This window comes from Bos taurus, chromosome 23, assembly GCF_002263795.3.
Source record: "Bos taurus isolate L1 Dominette 01449 registration number 42190680 breed Hereford chromosome 23, ARS-UCD2.0, whole genome shotgun sequence".
Taxonomy (NCBI): Eukaryota; Metazoa; Chordata; class Mammalia; order Artiodactyla; family Bovidae; genus Bos; species Bos taurus.
The window spans coordinates 18,930,949-18,955,929 of NC_037350.1; the positions used below are offsets into that span (position 1 = coordinate 18,930,949).

General features: G+C 48.0%; 1 protein-coding gene and 1 long non-coding RNA gene across 3 annotated transcripts in view; one reads left to right on the forward strand and one right to left on the reverse strand.

Moving 5' to 3' along the window:
- The window catches only part of RUNX2 (RUNX family transcription factor 2), a 351,735-nt gene extending 337,143 nt beyond the window's left edge, over window positions 1-14,592 (forward strand). For both annotated transcript variants that reach the window (XM_024984090.2, XM_024984092.2), the window contains one exon: window positions 13,336-14,592. In XM_024984090.2, coding sequence (XP_024839858.1) covers window positions 13,336-13,913 — 578 coding nt within the window. In that variant the 3' untranslated portion in view covers window positions 13,914-14,592. The remainder of the gene's footprint in view (window positions 1-13,335) is intronic.
- A 954-nt stretch (window positions 14,593-15,546) lies between these two features.
- LOC112443836 (uncharacterized) overlaps window positions 15,547-24,981 on the reverse strand; it is a 42,169-nt gene continuing 32,734 nt past the window's right edge. Inside the window, exons 3-5 of the long non-coding RNA XR_003032230.2 lie at window positions 17,766-17,943; window positions 16,652-16,777; window positions 15,547-15,818 (exon numbers count right to left, since the gene is read on the reverse strand). This is a non-coding gene — a long non-coding RNA (uncharacterized lncRNA). The remainder of the gene's footprint in view (window positions 15,819-16,651; window positions 16,778-17,765; window positions 17,944-24,981) is intronic.

Genomic DNA, 24,981 nt, shown 5'->3' on the forward strand with positions numbered 1-24,981 from the left:
CCCGCATTCCTGGTGGCGTCCCAGCTCCGGGTGACCCCGGGCTCTAATATTCTTGGGTTGGTTCAGACTGCCCAGCTGGCCGTGCTCCGGGCTGCGGGCCTTGTTAAAGCCAAAATGCCGTCTTTTACAGCCTGGCTCTTTCCATCAAGTTCATCAAGCAGCCCGCTTTTTCTTTTCTTTTCTTTTTTTTACAAGCGAGATGGCCCCTTTGGTGAGCTCTCTTGTTGTTGGGGAGGGAAGGGAAGCCGGCAGGAGCCTGAGCTGCAGCAGGGTCTGGTCTGGGCCCATGTTATTGTTATTTTTTTAAATGATAGTTTACAAAAAAATGAAGTTCAAAGGTGAGTGCCCTTCCAGGAGGAAGGATTAAGCGGGTGGATTTGGAAATTGTTCAACCCTGGAGGCATTGCTAGGGAACATAATCTATTTTGAATTTTTCTTTGGGAGCCAAAGTTGGTTATGGTGTGGGAATAGCTTTTGCCTTCTGTCTCTCCCTTCCTCTATGCTACAAACACGGGCATGCCAAGGAATATACAGGTTGTACAAACAGCTCTTCCCCCAAATCACATAAAGACATTATATATAGTCACATGTCTCCTTCCAAATGGATGTGCTCATAAAGACACATAGAGATATCCCTCACACCCTACATGTAAAGAACAGCCAATTTAGAAGTTGGCAGAGGAGTCCTGTCTGAGTGAGTAGAAAAGCCTGGCTCAAGGCTTAACAAACAATCCCATAAAACCCACGCCTGCTTTTATTGAATGGCGACACATGAAAGATCCAGGGTGGCCAACTTGAACCAGACAGGAGCCAGCCTTCATAGCATTGTCCATAAAGGGTGGCAGGAAGGTATCTTTTTGTGGAAATTTAATCCATTCCTAGAAAAAAAAAAAAATTTTTTTTTTTTTTTTGCTTCTAACACTGGTTGGTTGGGCTTCACGTTTGTGTCTCTTTCTTCTCTAATATTATTTTAGCTCCTTGAATGGTCTAGAGGTTCCTTTTACATTTGGTCTTCCTACCTCCAGCCTCACCCCCTCTGTTCAGCCTCCACAAGGCTGGCTGCCAGAGTAATCTTTTAAAAACGCAAATCAAATCAATCACTCTCCTACTTAAAACCCTTCAGTGGCTTCCCTTTGCTCAAATTCAAATTCCTTAGCCTTCAGACAAGCCCCTCATTCCTTGTTGCCTTGTAAAGTCATTTCCTGCAAATCTCGCAACTCTGGGTACCCTATGCTTCTGCTCTGTCAAATTGTCTTTCAAGTCACAATCCTCGAGCCGCATATTAATTTGACTCCCTCCACGTGGAATGACTCCCCGGCTATGAGTGGGACAGTGAGAGCATCTTGTGGACAGGATGTGCATGCATGCATGCTAAGTCACTTTAGTTGTGTCCAACTCTGCGACCCTGTGGACTCTAGCCCACCAGGATCCTCTGTCCATGGGATTCTTTTAATGCTGAAAACTGGCAAGAATACTGGAGTGGGTTGTCATGCCCTCCTCTAAGTGTAGGGGGATGGGGATAGTCCTTTCAACCGGGGATTCCAGAAAAGATCTCTGGAGAAGGTGACTTTAAGTGAAGACGGAAGGTGGGAATGGAATGAACCATGTTGATTTTTGAGCGGGGAGCATGGCAGGCAGGACAGCAAGTGCAAAGGCCCTGAGGTTGGAACACATCTGATACCTTCAAGGAATTATTGCAGCAGACTGAACAAGGAGGGGGTGCAGTGGCTAGGAGCCTGGCTGAGAACCTTGAGGCTCTTGAACTGAAACAACTCTTACCTTTTTTGGTGGCCAGCAGTGCTAGTGAGAAATGGGGACCCCGAGGAGCCAGCAGTTTGGCTGTGAAGTGCTTGGAGGGGTGACGTAACTGTTTATAAAAGCACAGTTCGTCTAAAAGTGGATCTAAATGTGTCAGACTCCAGACTTCACTTTCTTAGAACCTATGTCCATGGTCTCAACAAAGCTACTTTACAACTTTTCACCATGCTGATTGAAAATGGAGTGGTCTGTGATGCACCAATGTTTATGTCCAGGTCTGCGGAAAGGGTCTTCATCCTTAGGGGACTTTGTGGGGTATTGAACCTAATTGAACATTGATCTGTAATGTTCTCAACAATAAAAAAAAAAAACAAAACTTATGTCCTTCTCATTACGCTTTTACAAACAGTCCCAGAAAGGTCATCCATCAAGCATGTGGATAAAATTGTGAATTAGGATGTTACCCACTGTTTTTCTTTTTTTATTATTGTGGTAAAATATATAGAGAGTACATTTACCGTGTTACCCATTTTGAAGTGCACAGTTCTATGGCATTAAGTACCTGCCCACTGTTAGGTAACACTCACCATTATGCATCTCTGGAATATTCTCATCCTCCCCAGCTAAAAGCCTGCACCTGTTAAACACTAACTGCCCAATCCCCTCTCCTCCTACCCTGCGGCAACACCCTCCTCTTCTCTGCCTCTATGAACTTGACTATCCCAAGAACCTCAGCCAACAGAAATCATCTAATATTTTCTGTATCAGCTTTTGTTAATGGTTTATTTCACTCAGCATAATGTCTCAAGGTTTACCCACAAGTGCGTATCAAAATTTCCTTCTTTTTTAAGATTGAGTAAAATGGTCCATTATGCTACTTAGGTGGCTTATTGGTAAACAATCTGCCTGCAATGCAGAAGATGTGGGTTTGATCCATGGGTCAGGAAGATCCCCTGGAGAAGGAAATGGCAACCCACTCCAGTATTCTTGCCTAGGGAATCCCACGGACAGAGGAGCTTGGCGGGCTACAGTCCATGGGGTCGCAAAGAGTTGGACACGACCAAGCACAAGAATGAGTATTCCATTATGCAGAGATCACATTTGGTTTACCCATCCATCCATGGACACATGGGCTCTTCTACATTTTCAGTTCAGTTCAGTTCAGTCACTCAGTCGTGTCCAACTCTGCAACCCCATGAACCACAGCACACCAGGCCTCCCTGTCCATCACCAACTCCCGTAGTCCACCCAAACCCATGTCCATTGAGTCGGTGATGCCATCCAACCATCTCATCCTCTGTCGTCCCCTTCTCCTCCTGCCCTCAATCTTTCCCAGCATCAGGGTCTTTTCAAATGAGTCAGCTCTTCATATCAGGTGGCCAAAGTATTGGAGTTTCAGCTTCAACATTAGTCCTTCCAATGAACACCCAAGACTGATCTCCTTTAGGACAGACTAGTTGGATCTCCTTGCAGTCCAAGGGACTCTCAAGAGTCTTCTCCATCACCACAGTTCAAAAGCATCAATTCTTTGGTGTTCAGCTTTCTTTGTAGTCCAATTCTCACATCCATACATGATCACTGGAAAAACCATCGCCTTGACTAGACGGACCTTTGTTGACAAAGTAATGTCTCTGCTTTTCAATATGCTGTCTAGGTTGGTCATAACTTTCCTTGCAAGGAGTAAGCGTCTTTTAATTTCATGGCTGCAATCACCATCTGCAGTGATTTTGGAGCCCAGAATATTTAAATAAAGTCAGCCACTGTTTTCACTGTTTCCCCATCTACTTGCCATAAAGTGATGGGACTGGATGCCATGATCTTGGTTTTCTGAATGTTGAGCTTTAAGCCCACTTTTTCACTCTCCTCTTTCACTTTCATCAAGAGGCTTTTTAGTTCCTCTTCACTTTCTGCCATAATGGTGGTGTCATCTGCATATCTGAGGTTATTGATATTTCTCCCAGCAATCTTGATTCCAGCTTGTGCTTCTTCCAGCCCAGCGTTTCTCATGATGTACTCTGCATATAAGTTAAATAAGCAGCGTGACAATATACAGCCTTGACGTACTCCTTTTCCTATTTGGAACCAGTCTGTTGTTCCATGTTCTACATTTTGACCATTGTGAATAACGCTGTCATGAACGTGGGCAGATAGACACCTCTGTCACTACTTCCCCCGCCCCGCCCCTCTTTAAAGGTAGTCTTTGGGCAGGAGCACCTTTTGGCTGGTCAAATCAGTCTCTGCCTGCCCTTCTGCCTTCCCAACTACTTTTTTACTAAGTTGATTGACGATGAACACCTTTTCTCGTTAGCCTAGCCTTCTGCCATTAGGAAATTGGAGGCTGGATAATTCACACGGAAGTAAAGGGTGATGACTTATCTCATGTCACCCTTGGGAAGTCACTCATGTTGCTGGAAACAGAAACCAAAGATCTCCCCTGGGCTGGGCCTTCTGATCCTCAGAGGGTGGCCCCTCAGAAGCCCGGCACTCCAGTGGGTGGGCAGGGTTCTCCTGGGAGAGTTTGTGAGTACATCAAGTCAGGGCTACTGGGCATCTCTTCAGAGGTCCTGACCCACTGGCAGTAGCAGAGCCTGGATGAAGCTCTGCCATGGCTTCAGAGGCCTCTAGGCCAGCCCGTTCTCCTCAGCAGCTCCAGACTATACCGCTGCTCTCCAATAGCTGGCCTAAACCGTATTTCCAAATGAACACAAAATATGCAAATCAAAACAAGAAATCTACATAAAGAAAGTTCACATACTTTCAAAATGGAGAAGGCCCTGATATGAGCGAGAATGGAATCAACATGAGTGGTGTGGGAGTCAGACAGACACAGACCGAGTCTTGGCGGCTGTGGGCTTGGTCCAAGCTACCCAAATTCTGTGAACCCGTTTCTCCATTTGCAAATGGCAAGAGGGTCCCTGTCAGGGTTAAATAGGAAAAAGTATGTGGAACACATGTACACCTGTGGCGGATTCATTTCGATATTTGGCAAAACCAATAAAATATTGTAAAGTTTAAAAATAAAAATAAAATTAAAAAAAACATATAAAAATTGCTTTTGTCGACTAATCCTAGCTATGTATTTGTATTATGTTACAGAAGCGGTCCTTTTGGGGACCTTTGGGGTTAAGACTTCACCTTCCAAGGCAGGACGTGCTGGTTCCATCCCTGGTTGGGGAGCTAAAATCCTACATGCCTTGCGGCCAAAAAAAACAAAACATAAAACACAAGTGATATCGTGACAAATTGAATATCAAGACTTTAAAAATGGAGACAGCAGGCATAGAGAACAGACTTGTAGACACAGTGTTGGGAGGAGAAGGAGGGATGAATGAGACAGTAACGTTGAAACATACAAATTACCATATGCAAAACAGATAGCCAGTGGGATTTGCTATATGGTGCAGGGAGCTCAAACCTGTGTTCTCTGACTACCTAGAGGGGGGGATAGCGTGGGGCACAGGAGAGAGGTTCAAGAGGAGGGGACACATGTATACCTATGGCTGATTCATGTTGATGTATGGCAGAAACGAGCACGGTATTATAAAGCAATTGCCTTCCAATTAAAAGTAAATAAAAATAAATAAATAACACATAAAAGTTAATAAATCTTCCCTGGTGGCTCAGCTCGTAAAGAATATGCCTGCAATGCAGGAGACCTATATAATTATTTGATTTATGCAATTTATTTGATTATTTTCTGCCCTGACAATAACGTCAGGGTTTAGATCTGGGTTTGTACCCCATGGAGCATTCTACTCAAAATATTGTAGGTGCTTACTAAATATCTGTTGAATGGATATATTTATTGAATAAATATAGCTATTATCTTACATTAAAAAAAGAGGCTAGGACACACGCAACAAAAAATTTTCCTGGGAAAATGTCGGAAAATGGCCAGAAGGGCCAGGGGAGAATTCTAAATGATGCATTTGAATGGAGTAAGATTTGGGGTTGGGGCTTCCCTGGTGGCTCAGATGGTAAAGAATCTACCTGAAATGCAGGAGACTGGGGTTTGATCCCTGGGTTGGGAAGATCCCCTGGAGAAGGGAATGGCAACCCTCTCCAGTATTCTTGCCTGGAGAATTCCATGGACAGAGGAGCCTGGCGGCCTAAATCAATGGGATCACAAAGAGTCAGACACAAATCAGCGACTAACACACTTTTAAAATGTAGGATGGCTGAACACCATCCTCACAGATCATGATTGAATTGGCTGAGGCATCGATAGTATTTACAAAGTTCCCTGAGTGATTTTAATAAGCAGTCAAGGTGGCAAATCATCAACCCAGAGTGTGGCCAACCTTGCACAAACGTAGGCTGTCCTCAGCCCTTGTCTCATCCTTGCAACCCCATAAAGCACGTGCCCTCCTTCACATGTGATGACCATGAGCAGGGTACTGAACATAGTAAAGCCTCAGTTTTCTCCACAGTGAAATGGGATAGAGAGCAGAATCCAACTCATAATATTCCGCGGAGACTAGAAGAGAGAACTCAGCACACGGCTTAAAGAGAGCGAGCACTCTGTGAATGTCAGCTCTTACTGGGGGCACGGTTAGTGTCAAGTCAGCAATCCCACGGTCTGCACTGCAACTGGCCCTTCTCACCCCCTCCAGAGACACCAGCCCTGCTATCCCCTGCCCAGCTACCCCGCTCCAGCTCTCTTGCTGATCCACGTTCCTGGGAGATGGCTGGTGAGAACTTGAGATCACACTGAGTCAGAGGTACTTGTAGGCATGACTCACCAGGTCTTAAAACCAGAAGATTGCCCTGTGGGCCTCATGACGTTTCTGGAAAATAAAAGCAGTGAATATTATTGAGTTGAGTTCATCAGACACTCACCCTCCCTTTTGTATGCTGGGGTTTCTGAAAGCAGCAGGCGGCGGCCCAGCCAAGTCTGAACCATCAAAGGCCAGGGCCCGACTGTAGTGCTGAGAGATGTTGCTTCTCCTCCAGAAAGGTTTCATCCTCTTCCCACAGACTTCTGCTTCTCTGGTTCCCCGCCCAAAGCTACCCCGTTTCTCCTCCCTCCAGGCTCCTGAGAAAATGTTCCCACGGGCTGCCTCTACTGAGGTGTGTCAGAGCTGAGCTGTGCTGCAGGGCTGGGTATGGATTGGGAAGGGCCACCCAGACTCCAGAGAACAAGAAAGGGAAAGTTGCCTACAGGAGTCAGAATTTCTGGGACCTGGCACTGAAGCACCAGCCAGGAGGGCACCCATTTCTCTGATGCCTTTTTCACCACCTCCTGGATCTCTGCCGATAGTAAATCCTAAGGTTTCTGGGTCCCAGCTGCCTCTTGAATCTGTCTACTTCTCTGCATCTCTAGCAAAAACCACTGTCATTTTCTAATTTCTCACCTGCAACTGCAACCTCCTGACTTGTGTCCCCAACTTCTAATCTGTCTACTTCTTGCCCAACATAGCCAGGTGGACTTTTCAAAATACGAAACTGATCATCTCTCTTTCTTTCTCTCTCTCTCACACATACACGTTTAAAACTTGTCCAGGGTTTTCCATTCCTCATAGGATAAAGAAAAAACCCCTTAACAAGTTCAACAAGGCCATGTTTATCAGGATTTGGTTTGACTGTCAGTGACAGAAAACCCAATTTAACAGAATTTGAATAGATAAGGTTTTATTTTCTCATGAAAAAAGCTGCAGTTGAACTAACTAGGACTGACATAGCAGTTCCTCTAAATTATCAAGGATTCAGTCTTCTGCTCTTTCATCCTCAGCATGTGATCTCTACCTCATGGTCCAAGGGGACTGCTTGAGCACCAGCCATTGCAACCAAAACCTAGGCACAGGAACAAAGAATTGTACATAGCACTTCTACTGACATTTTTTCCTGCCCAGAACTTAGTGACATGGCTAGAGTTAGTTGGAAGAGAGGCTAGAAAATATAATTTTTATTCTAAAAGGCCATGAACCAGCTCAAAAGAAGGAAGAAGAGAATAGATATTGAACAACACTGGCAGTGCTTATCGTATACTATGTCTCCTGACACCTACTCTCCTTCTGAGCTTCTTCTCACTTCACACTTCCTTCCCTGGCTCTATCCACTCCCAGCACATTGGCTTTCTCTGGGAGTTCCACGTACACTCCCTTCTGCCTCAGGCCCTTGATCATTCAGCAACATTTTCCCCTCTTCCTACTTAACTACTCATCTTTCAGAACTCCATTCCAACAGCATTTCCTCAGGGAATCCTCCTCAATTGAGTCAAACTCTGTCTCTTATTTCAGATGCTTATAGCATGTAGATTGTATAACTGATGCAATTATATGTTTGTTTATGCAATTATTTGATTATTTTCTGCCCTGACAATGATGTCAGGGTTTAGATCTGGCTTTGTACACCATGGAGCATTCTGCTCAGAATATTGTAGGTGCTTACTAAATATCTGTTGAATGGTATATTTATTGAATAAATATAGCCATTATCTTACATTAAAAAAAGAGGCTAGGACACACACAACAAAAAATTTTCCTGGGAAAATGTTGGAAAATGGCCAGAAGGGCCAGGGATACACAGTAGAGCCAGGGGAGAATTCTAAATGATGCATTTGAATGGAGTAAGATTTGGGGTTGGGGCTTCCCTGGTGGCTCAGATGGTAAAGAATCTACCTGAAATGCAGGAGACCGGGGTTTGATCCCTGGGTTGGGATGGTCCCCTGGAGAAGGGAATGGCTACCCACACCAGTATTCTTGCCTGGAGAATTCCATGGACAGAGGAGCCTCACGGGCTACAGTCCATGGGGTCTACAAAGAGTAGGACGTGACTGAGTGACTTTTACTTTTTCAAGCTTTGGAGTGTGTGGTGGAGGAAACACTGACCTGGAACTCAGGAGCCCTGGTTTCTGGTCTCAGCTCAGCCACCGATAGCTGGGCCACTGCCTGGAGCCAGTGAGAGTTGATCAGATGCTGGATATGGTTTGAAGGCAGAGCCTGCAATCACTACTGGCAGATTGGATGTGGGGAGTAGAGGAAAGAGATGGGTGGTCTTGGGTGTTTGGCTAAACTAAGGGAAGGTCACTTACTGAGAAGGGGAAGGCAGCAAGAGGAACGTGCTTTAGGGGACCACCAGAAGAGTTTATTTGCAAATGAATCATGGGTTCCAGTGGCCAGCTGAACATTCTACCTCATCTGCAGGCTTCCCCCAGGGAAAGCCTATGCCCTAGGCTGGTGGGTCTAAGTGGTGGAGACAGGGGACGCCAAGTGAGTGTAAAAAAGATAGAAAAGGTCCACGTTCAAGGTGCATAGCTACCAGCCAAGAAATGATTCAGTCTGACTCAGCATAAGATGGAACAGAAATTACTCAGAAGACCTTGACTTACAGGCTTAGGAGGAAGAAGTCCCTTTCTGCTAAAGGTCAGTGACAAGAGAAGGCATGTCCATGCGTGGTCATTGCAGAAAACTTTGACGTTTTAGTTGAAACAATGGTGAAGGGCTTTCTTCCTTAAGCAAACTTCATGGTTCCCTCCCTAAGCCAGTGCTCACTGGTTCAAAGTTTTGCCAGAAAACCATCAAACTAACAGCAGGAGACAGTTGCTCTTCCTTAGTGATCAGTGCAAAGAAACAGAGGAAAATAATAGAATGGGAAAGGCTAGAGATCTCTTCAAGAAAATGAGAGATACCAAAGGAACATTTCATGCAAAGATGAGCACAATAAAGGACAGAAATGGTATGGACTTAACAGAAGAAGAAGATATTAAGAAGAAGTGATAAGAATACACAGAAGAACTGTACAAAAAAGATCTTCATGACCCAGATAACCACGATGGTGTGATCACTCACCTAGAGCCAGATATCCTGGAATGTGAAGTCAAGTGGGCCTTAGGAAGCATCACTATGAACAAAGTTAGTGGAGGTGATGGAATTCAAGTTGACCTATATCAAATCCTGAAAGATAATGCTGTGAAAGTGCTGCACTCAATATGCCAGCAAACTTGGAAAACTCAGCAGTGGCCACAGGACTGGAAAAGATCGGTTTTCATTCCAATCTCAAAGAAAGGCAATGCCAAAGAATGTTCTTAAAATTCTCCAAGCAAGACTTCAACAGTATATGGACCATGAACTTCCAGATGTTCAAGCTGGATTTAGAAAAGGCAGAGGAACCAGAGATCAAATTGCCAACATCCATTGGATCATCGAAAAGCAAGTAGTTCCAGAAAAACATCTATTTCTGCTTTATTGATTATGCCAAAGCCTTTGACTGTGTGGATCACAACAAACTATGGGAAATTCTTAAAGAGATGGGAATACCAGGCCACCTTACCTGCCTCCTGAGAAATCTCTATGCAGGTCAGGAAGCAACAGTTAGAACTGGACATGGAACAACAGACTGGTTCCAAATCAGGAAAGGAATACATCAAAGCTGTATATAGTCACCCTGCTTGTTTAACTTATATGCAGAGTACATCATGCGAAATGTTGGGCTGGGTGAAACGACAAGCTGGAATCAAAATTGCAGGGAGAAAATCAGTAACCTCAGATACGCAGATGATACCTCCCTTGTGGCAGAAAGCAAAGACGTGAAGAGCCTCTTGATGAAAGTGAAAGAGGATAGTGGAGTGAAAAAGTTGGCTTAAAACTCAACGTTCAAAAAACGAAGATCATGGCATCTGGTCCCATCACTTGATGGCAAATGATGGGGAAACAATGGAAACAGTGAGAGACTTTATTTATTTATTTTTTTTGGTACCAAAACCACTGCAGATGGTGATTGCAGCCATGAAATTAAAAGATGCTTGCTCCTTAGAAGAAAAGCTATGACTAACCTAGCTGCTGCTACTGCTGCTAAGTCGCTTCAGTCGTGTCCGACTCTGTGCGACCCCATAGATGGAAGCCCACCAGGCAACGCCATCCCTGGGATTCTCCAGGCAAGAACACTGGAGTGGGTTTCCATTTCCTTCTCCAATGCATGAAAGTGAAAAGTGGAAGTGAAGTCGCTCAGTCGTGTCCGACTCTTCGCGACCCCATGGACTGCAGCCTACCAGGCTCCACCCATGAGATTTTCTAGGCAAGAGTACTGGAGTGGGGTGCCATTGCCTTCTCCGATGACTAAGCATATTAAAAAACAGAGACATTACTTTGCCAACAAAGGTCCATCTAGTCAGAGCAATGGTTTTTCCAGTAGTCATGTATGAAATGTGGGAGTTGGACTATAATGATAGCTGAGCGCCAAAGAATTGATGCTTTTGAAGACCCTTGAGAGTCTGCAAGGAGATCAAACCAGTCAATCCTGAAGGAAATCAGTCTTGAATATTCCTTGGAAGGACTGATGCTACAGCTGAAACTCCAATACTTTGGCCACCTGATGTGAAGGACTGACTCATTGGAAAAGACCATGATTCTGGGAAAGATTGAAGAAAGGAGGAGAAGGGGATGATTGGATAGTATCACTGACTCGATGGACATGAGTTTGAGCAAGCTCTGCGAGCTGGTGATGGACAGGAAAGCCTGGCGTGCTGCAGTCCATGGGGTCACAAATAGTGAGATATGACTGAGTGACTGAACTGAACAGCAGGAGAGACCACCTCTCTTATTCCCCTGATAGCCAAATGAGGTCATCAGCGTTATTACTATCTTCATGATCATATAAGGCTTCCAGGTTTCTCCTCTACCCCTGATGACTCTAATTTCTATGATTGTGAACCCTAAGCTTTATTGTCAACTTTGTATATTTGGTCTACACCTTTGCTATGCAAGGTGTGGTCCCCAGACCAGCAGCACCCATGTCTCCTGGGAGCTGGCTAGACATGCAGAGTCTCAGGTCCCCACCCCTGACCTGCCGAATCACAAACTGCCCTTTAACAATGTCTCAGGGGAGTGGTCTGCACATTAAAATTCAGGAAACACGGTGCTAGGTCATTCAGTGTGCTTGCCTCTATCTCATTTTACACGTGAGACTTCTATTTGATTAAATATAAAGGCCTCCTGCCTGCTGTAATGTTGGATGTATGAAGCTTATTAACATCTTTTGCAAGTAAAAGCAGAGCCAAGAGTTTGTAGGGCTTCACTTTGATCATTTTCAACTCGCAGGAGGTAACATGCGCAGAAGTGTCTTCATTCTTGGTTTACAAAAGAAGATCATCACAGAGACTGGAGGAAATTAAGTTTCAGAGGAGGAGAGGCAGTTCTGTGATAGCCAGGAGCAGAGAGTACCCACGCAGCTTCCAGCAGAGGTATTTGCAGGCACATGGGTGTTTCTCGTCAACTGTGGTCCCCAAGGAGCCATTGCTTCTCTGCTCCCATCCGACCAGATTCCCAACCACACAGACTGGACCTCGGACCATCTGGGGTCTATGAGTCCTGGAAGGACGTGGTTGGGCGCTGATGTCAGGATGAGGGAATAAGCTCTCACCAGATGATTAGTGCTGTTCTGAGTCTCTGCCAGACCCAGATCCCACATGAAGCAACAGCTCATCCATGACGGGCGGCGAGAGCACACATGTTCATAGGCAACACAGAACGTGTTTACTCACGGGCTCTGTCATCATACCGCTCCTCCCCCTCCCCCCAAGATAACAGGCTGGGGTAATCAAAGTGAGGTCTGCCTTGGAAAGCCCTGGAACCCCCTCAAGGGGTTCCCCTCAAGGGCAGGGCAGAAAGCTGGGTACCAGAGCTGCCAAGGAGGAGAGCCAAGAGTAGACACTCCAGCTGGAATTGGGGAGCAAGACCTCAGAGGCTTGGCTCCACTAAAACTCAGAACTGTTTCCAGGGTGATCACTAGCCATCTACCCAAAGGCAGGAAAGGGGTGGCTGAAACAGCTGAGTTAAGGTTGTTGGCATGGAGGTGGGTCCTTTGATCTGCGGTTGGTAAACCTTGTTGCCATACCCAGTTGCAAAGAGCTGCCACCCACTTTCTACCTGGGAATTCAGGGGATTAGGGGAGAACTAGCAATAAAAGCCTTGTAGACTCTTTGCATGCAGCCCTCTATGAACTGAGCCCTGTGCTTCGAGCCAAAGACTTTTGAAGGCAAGTTGATCAGTCCTGGTAGGGACCTGGGGGTCGGGGGGAGTCACTGGGCCCACCTTCCCTGTACAAAGGAGGAAATAAAACCAAGTTCTCCAGGGCAATGGGCCTGGCCCATGGTTCCATGGCATTTTCTGGCAGAGTAGGAACCAGCAGTAAGATCTAGCTCCTGGCCCCAAACTCTTTCAGTTCCCCCTTGAGAGCTTGGCTTTGTTGGGACAGTGGACCAAGCCCTCTGCCTAACACACATCCTCTGAGGAGAGTGAGGAGGGGGCCCTCCTTTTACAGCCTTGACCTATTGTCCTTGGCAAGACTACTCCCTCCCACCCCTGCCTGGAGCTCCCTCTTGACTTCCCAGCAGTGCAAGGTCTAGACCTCAGAGGGAGAACCTTACTCACCAAGATGCTTGCTGGATTCCATGGTCTCCCCTGCCTCCAGCTTCCTGTGTTCCGGAAACCCACTCTTCCTTACACCATCCTAGGTCTGGGGGTTAGGAAATACGTTTCCACCTTCTAACTCAGCTCTTTTATCCCTAGCACGGAGCTGGGGATATGGTTGACAGTCAGTAAAAGCCCCAGTGACCCTTTCTCGTTTCTTCCTTGCCAGATTCAGAGCCCAGCACCTTGGACTCCCAGTCTTCGACCACCCTGTTCCTCTCCTCTGAGGAGCCAGGCCCCTCCACCGCTGCACTGCCGTCCCCGTCGTCGTCCTGCGAGCCCTCGGCATTCTCCCCGGGTCCCCCAGCGCTGCCTCACCTGCTGCCTTCGCTGCCCACGGCGCCCGCACCCGCGGCCTCGGGTTCCGGCGCCCCTAGGCGCGCTGGCCTCTACTCGGTGGTTGCCGCGTCCCCGGAGGCAGCCTCGCGCCTCCTGGACTGGCTCCCCGGCGGCCCCTCAGCCACCCCTCCCGGCACCCGTGGGGATGAGCGCGATCGGCCAGGGCCCCGCGCCCCGCGCCCTGGCACAGCGGGCAGGGAGGAGGGCGCTGAGGACCTGGGCGCCTCCCCACAGCCCTGCGCCCGGCCTGCCACCTCTGCCAGTTTGGAAGCCAATGTTGGGGACATCCTGGTGGAGCTGAGGACAATGAACGGCCACCTGGATGTCATCGCGAGGGCCCTCACCAAACTGGCCTCGTCCCTGGGGCCGCAGCCGCAGACTCCGCCCGATGCCCCAGATGCCAAGTGATGGGGCTGCCCCGCGACTGTGCATCCGAGCCACGCAGTAAAGGGATCCCGAATGCACCAGGCATCGCTGCCTGAGTCACCTTTGAGCCCAGCAAACCCAGCGGAGGACAGGATTACTCTGCTCAACCTGCTTACGGGAAGGCATGGACCTCCCCTGGCATTTCAACCTGAAATGATGGTGCATCTCACACTCTCTGCCTTGTGAGGCTTTCTCAGCTCTCTTATGCCCACCTGGGTCCTCGGAGCTCTCCTGGCCCTTCAAATGTCCTTCTCTTGTTTTGGTAAAGGCTTTGAGCTCCTGGCAGGACAAGTTCCCTAAGACAGTGGTGGGACCCTGGAAAGGCTCAGAGAACCACCCCTTCCCATCCCCATTGGTGACTTTTGAGAACTGTGGGAGAAAGGCAAGTGCACAGCACGTTACATAAGCAGTAGTTCAAGGGCAGACCCAATGCTCTTTTGAGTTGCTGATGCTGTATCTGATCTCTTGTGATTTTTTCACATTTAAAAAAAAAATTATTTTGGGAAAAATAAGTTTACTTTTTTCTCATAATAACCACATTTTGAGAGGTTTGGAAAACAGAGAAGTGAGAAAAATCTGATGTATTTGGAGAAGGGGGGTATTTAAGTCTTTCTTATGAATAAGAAAGAATTTTGTGTAATAAACAAGATTTTTGTATGTACTCTCTGGGTGTTGGCTTTTCTGGGCCACATTTCTTCCTTTCCCTGCTCTTTCTGTTCTCAGTTACCTGTACCAGCCCTCCTTTACTCCTTGGGGCTTATTTCAACTTTTCTCACACTTGTGAAGAACAAGCTTTTAAAGGTTCTCATGATTTTTTTCTAAAACTCCCAGACCTCCCTACATTTGGCAAATCCACCCCTTTGCTTTGTGATTGGAGCAGAAACTGAGTCCCTGGCCATCAGGGAGGAAGCCAGCACCCTTGGCCTCTCCTCCTAGATGCCCATAACACCACCTGCCCCAGTTGTGATGAACAAACATCTCTCCAGACTTTGCCAATGTGCCCTGGTGGAGACCTGGCTGGAATTTCAGCAATCTGGAGGAACCTGTGCCCTCCAGGATCTGACTTCCCATAAGGAGGAGGGCTCTTCTCGCCTCCCTGCTTGGATTAGAATTTTAATGAAGTGCGCTCATCTGCCAGAAGCAAATTGACTGCTCTTTTCCCAGAAACAAACCAGACATTGGAAACCACACTGCACAGAGCAAAACTCCGTCCCAAGCATTTGTAGGGCTCACAACTGGTGAGCTGCCTGGTGTCTGCCGTTTCTGGCACCCCCAGAGCCTCTCAGACTTGTGTACGGAGAGCTTACAATGCAAGTTCTGCTTTGGTAGCTCCGAGGTGGGGCCCGAGACTCAGCGTTTCTAATCAGCGCCTGGGGATGCTGATGCTGCTTGCCGGAAGACACACTTTGCGTAGTTGTGAATAGGGGGTGTCTACTCTGGGGTTCCTGCTGGTTCCATCACTAGTCGCCAGAAACTGCTGTTTGTCTTTGTCCCTGCAGGGACCTGGATTCCTCTAAATGTTCAAAGCAGCTCTTTGGGGAGACTTCTCTATTTGAAAGCAAGCGTGTATTAGGTCTAACCACCCAGTTCTAAAAAAGTTTCAGTGGAGTTTAAATTGATTCAACAAGCATTTATTGGGTGTCTACAATGCCAGTGCCCTGGGGCACCCAAAGATGAATAGAATAAGGGCCCTGCCCTTCACCGTCCTGCACGGAGAGGGATTATCAGTTCCAGTGTGGAAGCAACTTGCAGGGGCTCTGGAATCAGCAGGGAGGGTGAGCATGATGGTCACAGGAGGCTGGGCTTCTTGATGTTTGATGTTGGTAGACTTATTTAATCCCTCCAAGCCTCAGTCTCCGGATCTGTGTCAAATGGCGATGATGACATCTGCCAATCAGAATCAGACACAGACGTGATGGCAGCTTTGCAGCCCCCAAAGTGCTGTCCAAATGCCTTTTTTTGGTTGGTGGGCATCGTTACTCCCTCTCTCCCGGGTCTTGTGTCAGGAAGGCGGGTAGAGTGAGAATCACACACCGAGGTCTGAGCTGCCCTCTGGCTCTAGGGACTAACCCTCTCTCCCCCTTCATTTTTTCAGGAAGAGAATTCCTGACTCAAAGGGACCAGTCTCTGTTCTACTCTTTAGCTGAAGAAACAGCTAAACTGGAATGCCAGCATCACACCTGGGAGCATCACCTTCTGGTCTTTACTCATATGAACTGTCTTTTCATTTTAACTGAATTCTTTTGCATGAGATTAGAAACAACAGCAACACAATAAGTCTTTCCAAAATGAAGAGGGGCTGGCATATAAATCCTAAATTTAGATCAATTTAGATATAATGACTGAATCATTTGATCAGAATCGCCACATATATGATTGAGGCTATCAGAGGAAGGAGCTGACATAACACTGATTCCATGGGGACACACTAGAGAAGTCTGAGCTCCCATCTTAGGTGAGTGGGACTTTAGAAACTGAAAGAGTCCTTAGATCCCTGAGTTCCCCAGAGTAAGAGCTGTAGGGTTTTGGGAAATGGAGCAAGAGGGTTAGAAGAGCAGGATGGCCTTCATCTTGCAGAAGATATAACCAGGGAAATTTGATAGTTTGTGGGGCAGAGGCACGGGGAGGGGAATGGAATTGAGTTCAAACAAAATATCAGTTTGAAGGAGCTGAGCAGAAAAAAGGAAATCTAGTTTTGTAGCTTCTAGATTGGAACTTACCCTCTGGAGAGCACGAACTTGTCCTGATATCTGCTTTTCCCCAGGTGTAGGGTGTCGTTCAGGTGGGGACAGCCTGAGACAAGCACACGATGGTTCACGGTGGCAAGCTGAAGGCAAGCATAAAACCTATGGCAGAGGATAGCAGGTTTAAGCCGAGGAAGGATCTGCCAGCAGTTACCAGGCTCATCTGTGTAAGGTAGTGAGGAACCTGTTCCTGGAGGCATTCAAGCAGAGGCCAGATGGTGAACTGGTGGTGCATCAGCTGAAGGGATTCTCCACCGGGTGGAGCGGTGATCTAAGGACTCTTTAACTTGGAGTAATCCTCGGTTCTTCCCTATCTCTCATGCCTACATCCAATCCAAGACCATATCACCTTGGTTCTACCTTCTAGAGAGCTCCATTACCCAGCCACTTCTCACCACCTCTACAGCTACTACCTGGTACAAACCACACCGTCCCTTCTCACCTAAGTTACTGCAATGGCCTCCTAAATAGGTTCCCTTCTCCCTCCCCATTCTTACAGAGCAGCCAGAACGGTCTTTTAAACATATTTCTGGCCAGGTTATTCCTCCACACAAGACTCTTGGTGGCTTTCATCTCAGAGGAAGAGCCATAGTTTTACATAATCTGATCTCCTGTTACCTGCCTGATCTCATCTCCTATGATGCTCCTCCACTCAGATCGCCCAGTCCTCCTTGCTGCTTCTCCCACGCACCGGGCACATTCCTACCTCAGGGCCTTCGCACTGCCTATTTCTTCAGCCTCGACCAGATACATCACATGGCTTGCTCCCTCACCTCCTTCAGGTTTTTGCTCAGACATCATTATCCTTTTAAAAGTAACCTTCTCCCAACCCTAAGCCTCCAATCTGTAGATGCATTTCTTTTCCTCCTTTCTCGCTTCAAACCAATTTCTACCCCACCCACTCTAGGTCTCCCTGTATTTATTGTCTTTAGAATGTCAGCAGAGAAGAAATTTGTTGTCTGTTTTGTTCACTGCTGTCTTCCCAGCATACTGCCTTTTAAACAACAAAAAAAGTGTGTTGTAAAAGGGACCCATCAATTGCAACAATTCAGACAACACAGAAGAGAACAAAGAAGAATATAAAACTCACCCCAAATTCCACCCCCAAGAGATAACTGCTGTCAGTCTTCTGGCAACGACCATATGAAACATCTGTGTTTCAACAGAAACACATCCATGTGTGTCCAATTCTGCAGATCATAGTCTGTCTGCTGCTGTGTAGTCTGCTGTTTTGTTTGTTAACTTGATAATAGATGAAGAAAATCTCTCTAAAAAAAAATAGACATTATATATGAAGAAAAATTTACTTAGTCCATCTTCTATTTGAGCTTCAAGATTCTCACGGCCATGAGCAGTCCTGTAGGGACCGTGTCTGGGACACACGTGCTGGCTCTTCTATGACTGTGTTGTTCCCATCAATTCCTAGAGCTGTGATTGTGGGGTCAGAGGCTCCTACTTCTTGTTTGAGATTGTTGCTGCCAAGGCAGGAGATGCAGGTTTGATCCCTGGGTCGGGAAGATGTCCTAGAGAAGGAAATGGCAACTCTCTCCAATATACTTGCCTGAAAAAATCCTGTGTACAGGGGAGCCTGGTGGTCTACAGTCTGTGGGGTTCAAAGAGTTGGACACAACTTAGCAACTAAACAAGTAGTTTCACCAAGATTCCAAAAGGGGAGGGGAGTGGATGGTGGGTGGAACACAGGGCCTTGGGGTGGTTCCATCCAGTATGCTGGAAAAAGGGGGAAATAGAAACAAATCTGCCTTCTGGAGGTTGAACTTTAAAGTCAGCAGATGGGGGAGCATACGGAGGTGTGTCACCACCCTGGAGGTGGTGAATCTTTGAATGGTCACTCAAATGGTGTATTAGTCCAGGTGTGGTCAGGAGATGGAAACCATCTGGGTTTTGCGCGCAAAGGGGACTTATTCAGGAACCGGGAGCAAGGGTGTTGGAAGGCTGGAGGAGTGTGGAGGGGAAGGAAGGTCCCCAAAGACGAGTGGTTGCAGGCAAGTGAGTGCTACCAGCCTTGGGCTGGAGGTGCCAAGGGGACCCAGGATCCTGAATCAGTGTGATGCCACGGACCTGGCTACAGAGCTGAGCTGCTTCAGCAGGAACCCGGGAGCCATGCTGCCAGGCTGCAGCCCCTGCCACAGTCACCCTCGGCTGTCACTAGGGCTGTTGCTGCTGCCTGTCACCCTCCTCCCCTCCGAACAAGAACCACAGGGAGGAAGGGAAAGAGTTGCTTCTCCCCGCCTCCCACCTTCCCTGCCAGCGCCTCCTCTTCTGGGAACCTAGAGGGAAGCCCTTTGGAGGAAGTCTAGGAGACTCAGTGTGGGGCCTCAGCCCTTAGGACACAGGACAGAGCAAAGAAGAGCAGGAACGTGGCTGACAACTAACAAGCCAGTGACAGTCTCAGCAGGGACTCGAGTCGCTCAGTCGTGTCTGATTCTCTGGGACCCCCTGTACTGCAGCCCTCCAGGCTCCTCTGTCCATGGGATTTTCCAGCCAAGCGTACTGGAGTGGGGTGCCATTGCCTTCTCCGCCTCTTACACTAGACTTCCCCTTTTCAGAAGTGGGTCAAAGATCCAGGACCAATGAATACCTTTTGGCTGATGATTCTTCCCGAGGATGGCAACAGTATTGCTCTCTGGAAGTAATAGGTCCCTGAACAATATCACAAAATGTTGGAAAATTGGAACAATAAATCATAAAACAAAAGGGGACTCCCCACCACTACCCGCACCCCCCGTCCCCCCCCCCCCCCCGTTATAGCACCAATGATGTTGTGTGCATGGGGACTGGAGGATGAGACAAGGTACAGGAAGGAATAGAGGAGGTGAGTTTGGGAGGGCTGTGCCCCCTCCACAGTTCTGAAATACTAGTAACCCTAAGGTTACTAGTAACCTTAAGGTCACTAGTAACCTTAAGGTCAGCGTCATTAGCCACATCACGTGTACAGGGAGACTCAGCCATAATTGTGTTCTGTTTCCCTCACTTCTTATCCCCTCAAGCTACCTGGCTTCCAACAGCCAACTCTGCTTGAAGAACCAGAAAATGGGAGATATTTCTGCAGGTCTCATAGCACCTGCACTAGAATCCTGTATCCCGGGGCATTTGCTAAGCCTCTTGCAAAGTAGGGCTTCCCTGGTAGCTCAGTTGGTAAAGAATCCGCCTAAGGACCGCCGCAAATGACAAGCAGGCTGACTAACCTTGGCTTTCATGCATGAGGCTGGCCATGTACCTGGCAGCTCAAACCATTTCCATAAAACAAATATGCAAAGCCTCTGATGAGGGGCCACCAGGGCATCACCCAAGGTTCCCAGCTCAGCTTCTTCCTCCAAAGTGCACCAAGGGGTATGTCTCTTGCCCACACGCTCTCCGGAGGGCACTGACTCTCCAGCCTGGCCATCTCTCCCTGGTCCCCTCGGTGCCTGGCAGGATTCAGGCAAGGAGTTGATGCTCAGAAATGTTGATGGAGGGAGCAGTCCCAGGGCGTCCAGCTTGGCAGCGGTGGGCACCACCTCCCGCCACCTGAGGGTTGCCCGGGGTCGCCTGGATGGAGATGAAGACCTGTCGGCTGGCCAGTCTGGTGTTGGCCTGGGAGGGAAGGTCATGACGACCTGCCTCTGCTGCAGCTTCCAGGCCTCGCCTTTGCTTGTTTTCTGGGAGCCTCAGTGTCTGCCCACAATGGCATGGCTCCTTCAGCTGCCCGGATTCTTGGCGCGGTGTGCGGGCCGCATGGCCTGTTTCCGTGGTGAGCATGGCAGGGAAGGCTGGCGCTCGGGGCTCAGCATTCCTTCAGGGTCTCCCCAGCAGGGCTACTGCCCGGGGCGGGGGGAGGGGTTCCGCTCCCAAAGTGGGATATTCCGATGGTGGGGGGGCGTGATGACCTCAAGTCACCTCAGACTTCGTTGTGCTTTGTGCTGGCGTGAACAGATTCAACAAATTTTATCCAGCCCTTTTTCTTGCCTCCCACTTGGTTTCCAAAAATGTTTGAGATGGCCAAATGGAATAGCGCATCCAGGAAGGAGATTGGATGACATCCGACCTGACCCCTGTCACTTTGCAGATAGTATAGGAAGGATCGCAAAGGTGGAGTGGCTTGCTCAGGGGTGCCGGGCAGATGTCCTCCATGTCCTGTGTTCTCTCAGCTGGCAGTCTTCCTGGCTCCCCAGAGTGAATCTTTCCATCGCTATATGAGCCGCTGGTCCGCCTCCTCCAGCACAGAGGGGGCACACGTATGCTCAGCACACACATGTACACACACGGAAGAGGCATCAAAATTTTAAGATGGAAAGGACGCTTTTCAGTTTTCTAAACCAGGGATCAGGCAATCCTGGCTTGTAACTTTGTTCTTGTTTAGTTTGCGAACTGAGAGTGATTTTTACATTTTGCATTTACATTTAGACTGTATGTGGCCCACAAAGCCAAGAATATTTACTCTCTGACTGCAGAACAATTAAAAAGGCCTGCTGATTGCTGGTCTGGACAATCCATTTGACTGCTCATCCAGGGATGGTAAACAGTCTTCCCAGGATGCTAAAAATTCTCTTTACAGATTGATCTGGTCATCTTTACAGGACTCGGACTCTGAAATTTAGAATTTGCAGCTTCTCCCTTCGTCCCCAGAGATTTGTGTCTTTGCTGAGTAGTGTCTTGCTGTTGCTAGATTTTCTCTTCTGAGGGTAAACCATGAGGTGACCCCCTTGTCTGGAAGACTTCCAACAGGGAAATAGGGGGTCAAGGCTGGCAAGACATTGACTGTTGGTACCCACCATGGGGCTGTGCCTGGAGGTACCTTGAGAATGACGAGCTGGGGATGACCCGGAAGTGGGGGCCGGGAACAGAAAACTGCCCAGAGAATGGCAAGGGAAATTTCTTTCCCATCAAAGGGAAACACAGAGGTGTATGCTCGGTAAGCCTATTTCCTCTTCACCACGGCAGGCAGGCTACTCCACCAGTTCCTGTCTCTCCACGTTGCTCATTTCTTTATAGTCACTGAACCAGAATAACCGCAAGTCGAACCGGAAGCCCACGATAACCTGATGAACTTTCCGTGGCCTTGGCCGGGCGTCTCTGTGCGCACATTCAAATCCTGCCCTGGCCTCTCTCTGCAGCTGTGAGATCTCCAGCCAGCACCCAGCAGTGTCTGCAGCTCCAGCCTCGGGCTAGTAACTTCCACAGTCAGAGAAAGAAAGAGGGTGGGAGAGGGAAAGTGACAGGCAGTCGGAACCAGGAACGTTCCCAACTGTCGGAGCCACTCACAGTCGTTAAAGATTTATGGGCAGGCAGTTTGGAGTTTAAATATAAGATGACACCAGAAGCCTTTAATGTACAGGGGAGCTTTAAGCATGATCTGGGAGCAGAAAATGGTCTGTGAACTCCCCTCTCTGAGATTTTAGAAGTTCTTTTCTATTGACTCCAGGCAGGGCTGCAGCCCCAGTGCACTTCACGGGCTCATAAATATAACATTATTGGACCAAAAAAAACCAATCCTTCTCCAACTGATTAGGCCCAGATTGGTCAACTCATAAATCAAGGCTGAATAAGAACTATAAAGTTGTGAATCAATGTGTCCCAGATCTCCAAACTGGAATGAAAAAGTTGGAATGAAATAGCTGGAGTCCTTCCAAGATCCTTCTTTTCATCCTTTCCTCCCACCAGCTCCGTATCTTAGAACCTTAATTTTAAAAGGCCTCTTATTTTTTTTTTTTTTTGGCTTCTTGGGCTGCCTGCGGACAGCATTTCAGAGCAGGAAATTCAGTCTAGAAGGGAGGCTGGGGGAACAGAGGCTGTCCTGTTGTGTTTCCGGTCAAGACTGATCTGCAGTTCCGTGGTGTCTCCCTGGCTGGGGTCTCCACCCGTGGCTGAGAGGTGATGGCGTTTGTCACCCATGGCCTGAAGGCAGGAAGAGAGCAAGACACCCCCCGAGTCACTGGCACACAGTGGGTGATCAGGTCATGTTTGGTTAATGACTGGGTGTTTAGATCTAATTCCTTCAAGGGCTCTGAGCCCCTACATTGCATTACTAGATTTAATAATCCATTCTCCTCTTAGAACTGCACGTCAGGTTCAGAAATGCCATCTACTCTCCCTGTGGGACATGGTCACCCTTTTGGATCTGGGAGCAAAAGCTGTATGCTATGAAGGCTGCCCACACACACGCAGAGAGAATCCCATCACAGTTCTTCTAAGTTCTAAAGCAAAGTTTGTTTTCCAAAACTCCCTTCTCCAAAACCTTCCTGCCCCCCAGTTTGATGGCCCCAACTGGGGGACACCATGCACATCCTTCTGCCCTCCTAAGGTCTGATTGTTAGTGGTCTACTCTCCGTGCTGAGGTCGCTTACTCTGCCTCGGTCATGCCAATGTCCAGCGAGCCTGCCGTCCTCTCCCCACTGGGGAGGACACGCGCATGGTACCATACACATCCCTTGAGGGATGGCCTCCAAACACAGACTCTAAGGGCTGGAAGGGACTTGAGTCACACCCTGTTTCATCTGCATGTTTGGGAAAACTGAGACCCAGAGAGGAGTACTCACTCATCTAAAGTAGAACTCAGTCCTTCTGCAAACCAGTTCACTTCATCCTGGTGCAAGCCTTACGCTAACAACATTCTTGTCTTTCTCTCTGAGGGGAAAGACAGTCTTTGTCACTTTCTCCTAAAAGCTATGCTGTGAAAGCAACATTTCTATACAAGTTGACTGTTTCCTTCAGCCAGTTTCATTTCCCCCGTGTTTTCCTCTCTCCTTACAAGGCCATGAGCAGACAAGCCCAAGGCCCCAGAAGAGAAATTCTCTCCTCCAGCATGTGCCCCTAGGAGGAATGGGGCCGGATGACAGCGCTCTTTGATGAATGAGCTCCATGTTGGTGTTTTAGCACCGGTGGCCGCAGAAACCTTGCAGGATGTGTCCAGGGAAATGGATTTTGTAGGGTTAGCTGAGTCTGTACCACCCACCGCACAATAGCAGCTCTGTGCAGAAAGGCGGCTTTGAAACAGGCTTAGTTTTCCACTGGTTCCAAGTTTAGGCAAAGAGTCAAGTTCAGGTGAAGGAATTATTTCTGCCTCTGGAAGATCTGTATCCCTCCTCCTCACCCTGATGCCCCTGATGCCCGGCTCTCCCACCTTTTGCAAGTTCTGACATTCTCTCTCTGCTTTCTGGAAAGACATTTAACTCCCCAAACAGAATGTAAGGAATAACATGATTGTGCTGTTCGGATGTATTCTTCTATCAGCAGACCTAAGAGTGAGTGTGAATGTGACGGATCCTATTAACTAGAGAACACTTTTTAGCCACTTAGTTCCGCTTTTAGCCCTAGGTCTGAGGGCCCATGTCCATGGAGGCAGATGGGAAGGATTGTAAAAATGGTCCTAATTCTTCATCCCTCCTGTATCCGTGCCTTTGCCATGCAACTTTGCATTGACCTCCAAGGCTGCATCTGAGCTCAGCCAGTAGACTGTTTTGGCCAATAGGATCAAATGAAAGTGATGTGCATTGGTTCTGAATCTAGATCCCAAGAAGTCAGGCGTATTTCCTTTCGTTCTCTTGTGCCTCTCATTGCCATGGCAACATGTTCAAGCTAGCCTATTGAAGGAATTGACATCAGGGAGCAGAGCTAGGTCATCCCAGTTGTTCCAGATGAAGCCAGTCTAGATTAGCCAAGGGCCAGCCTATCACTAAGCCTCAGTGACACGGAAGAGTCAGTATCTAGGGTCAGCCGAAGGTCAGCTATGAGGTTCTGCTAATCTAGGCTGGACTAACATGTCTGGGAGTTGGCTACCAGCAGTCCATGGGGTCGCACAGAGCCAGACACGACTGAAGTGACTTGGCAGCAGCAACAGCAGCAGCCAACTCCCAGACATGTTAGTCCAGCCTAGATTAGCAGAACCTCATAGCTGACCTTCGGCTGACCCTAGATATTGACTCTTCCATGTCCCTGAGGCTTAGTGATGGTAAAGACTGGGACCTGGGACCCTTTACTGTAGTCCTTGAACTTAGATAAACATCTCCTCAAGCAACAGAATACAAATAAAGGGCCAAAAATAAATGCATGCCTGCACAGTTGAGGCAAATTATGAACAATGATACAAAAAGGCCCCAATGCAGCTGCCACTTCTGAGGTGCTAGAAACAAAAGCAGGGTACTGTGTGTGATCCCTGAACACAGCACCCCCAAGGGGGTGGGCAGACCGCCTCAGCTACCTCTCAGGCCCAACCTGCCGATCAAGGAGAGTGAGGGATCAGCTCACCTGCCCTCGCTGAGCAAGCAAGAGCACTTGCTGCTTGTTTTCCCTTTCATGCTGTAGCACAA